The 10,521-nt window shown below is 45.2% G+C and overlaps 1 protein-coding gene across 1 annotated transcript in view; it reads left to right on the forward strand.

Moving 5' to 3' along the window:
• QARS1 (glutaminyl-tRNA synthetase 1) overlaps positions 1–9,301 on the forward strand; it is a 191,513-nt gene extending 182,212 nt beyond the window's left edge. Inside the window, exons 18-24 of the mRNA XM_075321479.1 lie at positions 819–962; positions 1,040–1,144; positions 3,385–3,477; positions 4,919–5,046; positions 6,274–6,340; positions 7,441–7,566; positions 9,091–9,301. Coding sequence (XP_075177594.1) covers positions 819–962; positions 1,040–1,144; positions 3,385–3,477; positions 4,919–5,046; positions 6,274–6,340; positions 7,441–7,566; positions 9,091–9,141 — 714 coding nt within the window. The 3' untranslated portion in view covers positions 9,142–9,301. The remainder of the gene's footprint in view (positions 1–818; positions 963–1,039; positions 1,145–3,384; positions 3,478–4,918; positions 5,047–6,273; positions 6,341–7,440; positions 7,567–9,090) is intronic.
• The last annotated feature ends 1,220 nt before the right edge of the window (positions 9,302–10,521 follow it).

A 10,521-nucleotide genomic window follows, 5' to 3' on the forward strand; every position in this document is an offset into this window, starting at 1 on the left:
TTCCAAATCCACCCTGGCGCGGTGGATCAAGGAACCAATTCTTCACACATACCGTTCTGCTGGGCTTCCGATTCCATCTGGACTGAAGGCCCATTCTACCAGAGCCGTGGGTGCGTCCTGGGCATTGCGGCATCAGGCTACGGCTCAGCAAGTGTGCCAGGCGGCTACCTGGTCGAGTCTGCACACGTTTACCAAACACTATCAAGTGCATACCTACGCTTCGGCAGATGCCAGCCTAGGTAGACAGGTCCTTCAGGCGGCGGTGGCCCACCTGTAGGAAGAGGCTGTCTGACAGCCCGTTCATGTGGTATCTTTTTACCCACCCAGGGACTGCTTTTGGACGTCCCACTGTCTGGGTCTCCCAATTAGGAGCGAAAAAGAAGGGAATTTTGTTTACTTACCGTAAATTCCTTTTCTTCTAGCTCCAATTGGGAGACCCAGCACCCGCCCTATTTGTTCTTAGGGTTTCGTTTTTCGGGTGCACATGTTGTTCATGTTGTTTCTTAAGTTCTCCGATCTTGTTATCGGATTGAATTTGTTTTTGAAACTGTTATTGGCTTTCCTCCTTCTTGCTTTGGTACTAAAACTGAGGAATCCGTACTCCTACGGGAGGGTGTATAGCCAGAGGGGGAGGGGCCTTACACTTTTAAGTGTAGTTCTTTGTGCGGCCTCCAGAGGCAGTAGCTATACACCCACTGTCTGGGTCTCCCAATTGGAGCTAGAAGAAAAGGAATTTACGGTAAGTAAACAAAATTCCCTTCTTGGCTATTGCGGCAGATAATTATGGATTCTCAGGATCCCTACTGTTCTGTATACAGGTCGGGGTAACTGTTGCTCAGACTACAATGGAGCCTCACCTGCTGGAATCCTGTGTACGAGAGGTCCTGAATGATACAGCCCCCCGAATCATGGCCGTGCTAGAACCCTTGAAAGTTAGAATAACCAACTTTCCCGGTGACCAAGTAAGTGACTGGTGCCCCTGAGGTCCGGTTGTTGTGTTGGTTTTCCAGTAATATGATTTCCATTGTCTAAATCACAGGTGTTAGATGTCAAAGTGCCAAATTACCCAGCAGACGAGTCTAAAGGTTTCCACACTGTGCCGTTCTCCTCCACCGTCTATATTGAGCAGATGGATTTTAGGGAGGTAAGTGGTTGTGCTGATCTTTGTCTGCAGTGCTGTGCAGGGTACATCTGTAAGCAGTGACAAAAACCCCATAAGGGTACTTTCACACTTGCTTTTTTTTTTCCTTCTGTCACAATCCGCCCTTTTGGAAAACGGCGGAATCCGTTAACTGATTCAGTTGTTTCCCATAGACTTGTATGGATGACGGATTGTACCCAAAGGACCTGCGTTGCTTCCGCTGGGCGACGCTACGTTTCTTCCGCCCAGCGGGACGAATGCAGCATGTAACTTTTTTTGAGCAGCGGAATCCTTAGGATTTCACTGCGCATGCTCTCTTGGGCTCCCTGCACCCGTACCCAGGGTACACATCGGGTAACTAAGCAAAGTGCTTAGCCAGGGTAAATATCGGGTAACTAGGCAATCTGTGCAGGGAGCCCGACACTTCCCCGCTTGGCTCCGCCCCCTCCCACACTCCACTCTGCATGTACACACACACACGCATACACACTCACCTGTCCTCAGCGCCATGGACCCGCTTGGCTCCACCCACCCCGTCCCCCCGCACACATTCTCCGCTGCCGAACGATCAGCTGATCGTTCACAATAGTCTGCCGCTGGTAAAACTGTAAAAAAAAACAAAAAAAAAACAAAAACAAAAAAAAACAGATGATTCCGTTGTTTTGCAGGATCTGTTGCATCTGTTGTGCCACTATATGCAACACATCTGTTGCATCCGTCACACAACGCAATGTAACGGATACCGTTCAACGCAAGTGTGAAACTACCCTAAGACTTTACCAGAGGACGACTTTGAGAACAGCAATTTGATTTATGCGCCCCCTTCATCCTTCTGATATGGTATTAAGTCATGGATATAGTAAAACACCCAATAGGTATATTCGATAGTCAAATAAAATATAAGACCTCAGCAAATGACTAAAATTTAACTTTTTTTTATTATTTTCCCGTAAATTTCTAAACGTCACAACGGACACACATATACCATAAAGCCCCTAGGGTGGTAATTGTTGATACATAAACTACCATAACCAAAATCCGTTAATAAAGTCCACACAAAACTTGGCCAAAACCCACCTAGGACGCCACTAGTTAAAATAAAACACAACAAACAGAACATAACAAACAGTAAACACAATTGTGTTGGTCCTCCCTCACCAAGGAAAAGAGAAAAAAAAATACAATATGCTCAAATGAAAATACTCTTTAGCAGGGACAGTGGTCAACTATTAAAAAAAAAAAAAAAAAAAAAATTTTTGAGTAAAAGTGTAACGGTCTCACCAGGTCCATATGAGCCAGGGTGCATGGACAATCTGACCAGGGCAAGGTCCTCCAGTTACCAAAGATGGGGCTGACCCTATTGCATCCTGAGGATTTTAAACCCTTTAGTAGCACCCACAGACTCTTGTCCTGACAAGGACGGTCCACAGCTAAGTCCTGCTGAAGTACCCCATACTTATACCATATGGCTGTGGGTTAGCTTGGACAGTGGACCTTATTCCCTGGATGACAGTATGTTCCATGAAGTGTCTGTACGGACGAAACGCGTCGGGTCAGATGCAGGGTCATGGTAGGGGTTAATTCAGGAGAACGTCGCTGTGGACCGTCTGTCAGGACAGGAGTCTATGGGTGCTAGTAAAGAGTGTAAAATCCTCAGGACGCAATAGGGTCAGCTCCATCTGTGTTAACCGGAGGACCTTGCCCTGGCTCATATGGAGCTGGTGAGACCATTGCACTTATACTGAAATTTTTTTTTTATAGTTGACTACGGTCACTGCTAAAGAGCATTTTCATTTGAGTATAGTGATTTTTTTTTTTTTTTTTTTTTTTTCTTTCTTCCTTTTTTTCTGGGTGAGGGAAGACCACAGTCTATTCCCTGAGACGGAAACAACACAATTTTGTTTACTGTTTTTTTGTTTTGTTTGTTGTGTTTTTTCTTTTTTTTTTTTTTGTAACTAGTGGCGTCCTAGGTGGGTTTTGGCCAAGTTTTGTGTGACCTTTTTATTAACGGATTATGGTTATGATAGTTTATGTAATAACCATTACCTCCCTAGGGGCTTTATGGTATATGTGTGTCTGTTGTGACGTTTAGAATATTCTGAGAAACTAAAGTTAAATGTTAGTAATTTGCTGAGGTCCTATGGTATTAAGTCTTCGTCTCGTGCCCCCATTCTAACAGTATAGCAAAGGTATAATTTACATCTCTGAATGAAGAACTTAATATTTTTCTGTTGCTTTCATAGGTGATGGAGAAGGGATATAAGCGACTGACCCCAGAGCAGCCGGTCGGCCTCAGACACGCCGGGTATGTCGTCTCTGTACAGAACATCATAAAGGTGAGAGTTTATCGAAGTTTCATTGTGCTTGTCCATTTTTTCATCTAAGGCCGGTGTCACACTTGTGAGTGACTCGAGTCGCATCACCTGGCACGGCCTGCTGCTCTCCGGACAGGAGCGTGCAGCTGCATGTATTTCTATGCAGCTGCACGCTGCTGTCCGGAGTTTGGCAGGTTGTGTCGGGTGATGCAACTTGATTCTTGTGCGTGTCACACTAAGGCTACTTTCACACATCAGTTTTCTGCATTCAGGCACAATCCTTTTTTTTCCTGATCCAAAGGATTCGGGAAAAAAATGTAAAACCGGATCCGGTTTTTAACAGATCCGTTATGCCGGATGCGTAAAAAACTAGATCCGTTTTGCATCCGTTTTTTTGATGGATCCGTTTTTTTAATTAACTTGGTGCATGCGCAGTTTACAAAAACTGATCCGGCAGCCGCATCCATTTTTTACCGCATTGCGCCGGATCCAGTGTCCATAGGCTTTCATTGTAAAACACGCCGTATCGCGCCGGATCCGGCGCAATGCGTTTTTTTTGCTGGACAAAAAACGTTGCAAGACACGTTGCCACCGGCCGCCGCTTTAATTTTGCCGCATCCGGAAAAAAACGGATGCAACGCAAAGCCATCAGGTACAATCCGGTAACAATGCAAATCTATGGGGATAAAACGGATGCGGTACCGGATCCGTTTAACCAGTTTTTTTCCGGATTGTACCTGATGGAAAAAAACTGATGTGTGAAAGTAGCCTTATTGAGATGCTTTTAGTAAAGAAGTGACCTCTCACAGATAAGTACCTGGAGTCCCATTGAGGCCCTTACTTTCTAGCAGTCCACAGTGTTTTTTGGACTTTTAAGCTGTCAAATGATCGTTTAACCCCTTCTTGCATTAGGACGTGAATTCATTTCCTGAAAAGGAGTCCACATGTGACAGGGGGCTCGGGCTGAGCTCTCTTCACACGTGACTAATGCGAACTATATTACATGCCGTTTGATTAACGACCACGGCCAGACCGTGATAATTCGTGACAGTGGCAATAAAATGAAACGTGCACTGGTGCTCAGACCAATGAGCCCCCACAACAAGATCACAGGGGACAAAGGAATTGCCATGGCAGCCAGAGACCTCTTGGCTATAGACTACCGTCACTGCCATCTTGGTAAGCTTATGAAGCTCAGGCTCAGACCGTGACTTCCGCTACATACTACAATACAAGGGGTATCTCAGTATGGAGTACAAGTGTTCAAACAATTGCAGGTTCAAGCCTCCTAAGGGAACTGTGTATATATTGTAAAAAAAAAATTAAATCGCCTGACTCTTTGAAGGTTTGGGGGAAAAAAACTTCCTTGGTCCTCCTAAAGGACTAAATCTGTCTTGCCTTATGACTTAATGTCCTGGCTGATGATTTATTCATTATTTTTTTTTTTTTTTCCTTCCAACAGGATGGAAATGGTAAAGTGGTGGAGCTGGAGGTTACCTGCAAAAAATCAGATGTAGCCGAGAAGCCCAAAGCTTTTATTCACTGGGTGTCCAATCCGTTGGTGTGTGAAGTGCGTCTCTACGACCGCCTGTAAGTAGTCAAAGCCTTCTCACTAGGGAGAGAATATCCTGCAGTGGTTCTGAAGTTTATTTGCTTTTTATGATGCATTACTCAACCCCCCAGCAGAGTAATGGTACATGCCGGGACAAGAAGTAATGCTATAGTGTACACCAGTGAGATCTCCAAAGTGGGGGGGATACTGTGTCTCCCTGCTATTTCACCTCTCACACAGACCCATTAACCTCTTCACAAAACATGATGTACTGGGTACGTGATGGATCATGTCGGGGTAACACCCGCCAGCTGCCGTGGTCAGCCGGCAGAGATACCTGCACATGTCAACTGATTTGAACAGCTGACATGTGTGCCTCCCAGGAACGCGTAGATCCGCAATCCACCTGCGCCTGTTAACCCCTTACATCTCGCTATCAAAATGTGACAACCCGATGTACATGCCTGCAGCGGTAAGCGCGTAATCACCCACCTTCATCGAAAGTCACGTGACGTGATCACGTGGAGCCGATGGTTGCCATGGTAGCACAGGGTCATGTGATGACTCCTGTAGCTATCTTGAATCACGTCCTCTTACACCCGGCAGAACAGTGTGTGAGAGGACAGCAACATTTCAGCAGATCTCAGCTGTGCAGCTGTGATCTACAGAAATGAACAAGGGATCAGACTGCTGATTCTTATAGTCCCCTAGGGGGACTAGTAAAATTAAGTGAAGAAAAAAAAATAAAACCCTTAAAGTTACAATCACCCCCCCATTGAAAATTTAAAGGGTTAAAAAAATACACATTTTGGTATCGCTGCGTTCAGAAATGCCCGATCTATCAAAATATAAAATCAATCTGATCGGTAAAGTGCATAGCCGCAAAAAAACTTGCAACCATGCGTTTTGCCATCTGTTTTTCAACCCCTCCTTGATTTCAATGGGTCACAAAAATGCAAGAAGAATGGACATGCTGCTTCCTTTCTGTCAGAAAATGTTGTCAAACTGCTGACAAATAATCTGCAATGTGCGCACAGCAAATCTGACTTCTCATAGACTTTACTGGGAAATCAAAAGTGAGAAAGCCCTGACAACAAAACCGCACCAAAAACCACGACAAACTGCAGCGTGCGCATATAGCCTTAAATTGCCGCAAAGCAATCTCCTGCTCTGACCGCAGCAGGTTCATCTGCCGAGATGAAGAAACCTCTTGTAGCTGTATATATGAAGGAAGAATTGTCACGTTGTATCTTCTATTGTTTCAGATTCCAGCACAAAAGTCCTGAGGATCCTTCTGAAGTTCCTGGTGGATTCTTAAGTGACCTAAACCCTGTAGGTTCCTGGAGAAGTAAAAGAGCTGAATACTGTGATCCCACATAAAATAATATAATACGCTGGAACCTTGGTTTACGAGAGCAATCTGTTCTGGGAGTGTGCTTGTAAACCAAGTTACCAGTCTAGCAAAGCAAAATTACACACACACACACGCCAGCCTCTTGGTTCTTGTAGTCCACAGGTGCAGGATGTAAATCGGGTAACCATTGCGACAAATGCCGGAGCTTCCGCTTTCAGCAGCAAACGTCATACGCAGGAGCCGCTTGCCTCTGATTGGTCAGTGCACTGCCTTTGAGAAGCGGCTGACAGCGGAAGTTCCTCCATTGTCGCGATGGTTACCGGATACACCACCTGTACCTGCAGACTACAAGATCCAGGAGGCCGGCAAGGGAAGGTGAGCATAATGTGTGTATGTATGTGTACACTGCAAGAGCGGGTCAGAGAACGGACCCGGAAGTGTGTGTAGTGAGTATATGCTCGTACAGCAAAGATTGCTCGTATACTGAGTTACAAATTTACAGCAAGCTTTGCTCGTTTAGCGAAAAACTTTGCACACCAAGTTACTCGTAAATCGAGGTTCCACTGTAATTACAACTAGGAGCAGTAATGTTAACCAGTTATACAGTGCAGCTGCTTTATATAAGAGGAGCAGCTGATACCAGTCACCTGTATATTTGCAGGTTTTCAGCACTGGAGAGACTACTGTACAATAGTGACTTTGGGGAAAAGGGGCAATGAGTTGTCTGAGCTTTATTTCATTATTCGTATAGAAGAAAACTGCAGCTGAGATCCCCATATACATTAGGGTAAAGATAGCCAATCTCGCTGAAGGGGAACAGTGTTTGGGGAACGCAGTGTGACAGGGTTATACATAGGCTAACCGTGTCGCAATCTTCATTAATCCCTTTTAAGGCTGAATGCAAACCTTGATGATTCCACAGTAACAAACTATAGTGGAAAAATGTTGCCATATGTGGACCTGACCTAATGTTTCTATACATTATAGACTAGCATAGGATTTAAACACTCTCTTGCCCCATCATGCGCCTACTAGTAGAGTCTTGCAGTGATGTGACCGTGTCGCCCTCCTATTACAGAACTCTTTGACAGTCATCCCTGACGCCCTAGTGGACCAGTCTGTTAAGAACTGCAAGCCTCTGGACAAGTTCCAGTTTGAAAGATTGGGCTATTTCTCTGTGGATCCAGACACCACTCACGACAAGGTCAGTCTCCCTGTTACTAGGTTCACATTGCCACCGTGCATCACTACAACCTTCTGCATAGTAATGGTACATGCCGGAACAAGATGTGATGCTAGACTATAGACCAGTGAGATCTCCAAAGTGGGGGGGATGTTGTCACCTCACTATTTCACCTCTCACACAGAATAATAAATCGGCCCGAGGCTGCTTTACTGAGAGACACATCTAGTGTTGTCATAAATAATCACCTAGGCACGACTGCTACTATTCAAGTCAGATGAGAATTAGATATTACTGATATCACGGTTGTCTCAGTAGTGCAGCCTCAGGCTTTGGGCCTATAATTTTCAAGTGATCATTTTTCAGCATCGAGCCAAGATATCAAAACTTGGCCAAATTATTATTGAGATGTTGTTCAAGTGACTACTACCGTATTTTTCGGACTATAAGACGCACCGGGACCATAAGACGCACCCCGGTTTTAGAGGAGCAAAATAGGAAAATAAAATTTTAAGCAAAAAATGTGGTCATGACACACTTATGGGGCGAGGATCTGCTGCTGACACTGTTATGGGGGTAATGTTCCCAAATTCTCTACTAAGGTAACCCATCCTGATAATGATCCTCCTGCCTTGTATATGATCCCCATCCTTGTATATATGTCCCTCATCCTGGTATATATTCCCATCCTTCTATATACCGCCATCATGGTATAGCCCCCATCCTGCTACATAGTGCCATTCTGGTATATGCCCTTATCCTGCTATATACCCCCATCCATCCTGCTATATAACCCACTACATGTGGCGCACAAAAAAAATATAAACGTTTATAGTCACCTTTCCTCGCTCCATGCAGCATCGCTCCTCCTTCTGTCAGTGCCGGCAGCAGCGCCGCTGGAGTGTGGAGCAGTCCCTGTTCCCCTGCAGCATCGCGATGTCCTCCTGTCTGTCGTCAGCTGACCTGTGTGGAGACTAGCGGTGCGCACAGGGATGATGTTATCGCTGTCCTCACCGCTTCTACACAGATCAGCCGGCCGGCATACAGGAGGAGATCGCGATGCTGCAGGGGAACGGTGACTGGTGAGTATACTGATTCACTGCCCCCCGCGCTGATGATGATGCGCAGGGAGCAGTGAATACAGCCGCACATGATCACTCCAGGCTGTAGTTTCCAGGGGTGATCACGTGGGCTGGCTCTTTACTATATGCACACCCCCCGCCCACCTGTCAGCGCCGGCTTCAGCGCTGATGGATGATGGGCGGGAGGATGGGCGTGCATATGAAATGAGCGGGCCCATGTGGTCACGGCAGGCTGCTACAACCTGCTCATGCCACAGATGACCCGCTCCACCGCAGCACCCTCATTCCCCGCAGCCACATTCAGACTATAAGACTCACCCCCCCACTTTCCCCCAATATTTGGGGGGAAAAAAAAGTGCGTTTTATAGTCAGAAAAATACGGTAAATACATCATTGCATCTGTGGATAACTGGACAGGAAATATCAAGAAATGTCTAAAATGTTGTGGTTCGTCCTTTTTCAGATTGTATTTAACAGGACGGTCTTACTGAAGGAAGATCCCGGGAAGGTGTGAGGCATCTCCGTATGAAGCCGGAAACTCAAGAAGGGGCTGCACAACAATCCAGAAGAACCGCTTGCCTTAACTGGGATGGGGGGGGGAGGCTTTATCCAAAGTCCAATTGTTTTTTATTACGGTTTACAATTGGAAAAGTAATAAACATGCACTTATGTAATCCAGTCTCTGAGATCTGTCTGTGTTGCTATTCACTCTTCTGCCTGTAGGAGGAGCCAAACACTCAAGATAGGACAGAGAAGTCTATAGTGCAGAGAATTTCAGATTTTCCCAAATTGTGATGGGATCACTCCTGTGATTCAGATGCCAATTGCTGCATTGGGTTTCATGACGCTAAATACTTGGCTCGTCTCTATTCCTTACTTGTGCAGGAGTTTAGGGAGCAATTTGGGTGTTCCTCACCACATACTGCAGTGACCATACCGGGCAAAGCATCTCTGCATAGGACTTCCATGGTCACCTATCTGTGCAGTGGCTGTATCCAGCCCTTATTGGAGCCAGCTGCATTTTCTGCAGAGATGGTGGGTGGGAAGACACGTCTGCATTGAAAACTTTGAGGGAGTCTATTCTCAGGTTTTTGCTACCCTATGAAAGAGCGGCATAATATAGGGGCATGAGACCCTTACTTCAGATATGTTACTTACTGGGCTATTTGCAGTTGTGATAAAATCACTGATTTATCTGCTGCAGATCAACCAGTTCTATGAATGCTGAATTCTGTATAACACTGGCCACACCACTTATTGTCTGCTTTCTGTGTTCCCTGTGCATAGGCAGAAAGCTGTCAGTGGTTGGGATGTGGTTATACAGAGCTCATAAATATAGGGAACTACATGTCAGCAGGTTTGCTAGTCCTCTAGTGTTGAACAATTGATTTAAAACTCCAGCAAATGGCCCAGTAAGCTGTACCGTCGGTAAGCCAAACCTCTCACTCCATTTCCCTAACTCAGACTTCCTCATACATTGCTCATGATTAGGTTATGTACAGTAAAATCAGTAAATTTATCACCATTATCATACATACAATAATCAAGCTGTTTAGATAAAACATAAAATATATTTATTGGAATACAAATTCAGAACACAAAAAACTTTATTAAACTGTAAATATGCAATACACAATGTAGTAAGTGGGGGTAAAACTGTTTAAGAAAAACACACTAACATTTTTGTTAATCAACCAACTAATCTGAGAGCAGTAATGTAGGGGGAGAGATCCTGATTCCAGCGATGTGTCACTTACTGGGCTGCTTAGTGTAGTTTTGATAAAATAACTGTTTAATCAGCAGCCTACTTGGTGTGCTGCAGGTAGTCCAGCATATTCATGAGCGAGCGCTGTATAAGGGCAAAACATCGGATTGCACTCGCACCAGTGCAAAA

Source organism: Anomaloglossus baeobatrachus, chromosome 8 (assembly GCF_048569485.1).
Source record: "Anomaloglossus baeobatrachus isolate aAnoBae1 chromosome 8, aAnoBae1.hap1, whole genome shotgun sequence".
Lineage (NCBI taxonomy): Eukaryota > Metazoa > Chordata > Amphibia > Anura > Aromobatidae > Anomaloglossus > Anomaloglossus baeobatrachus.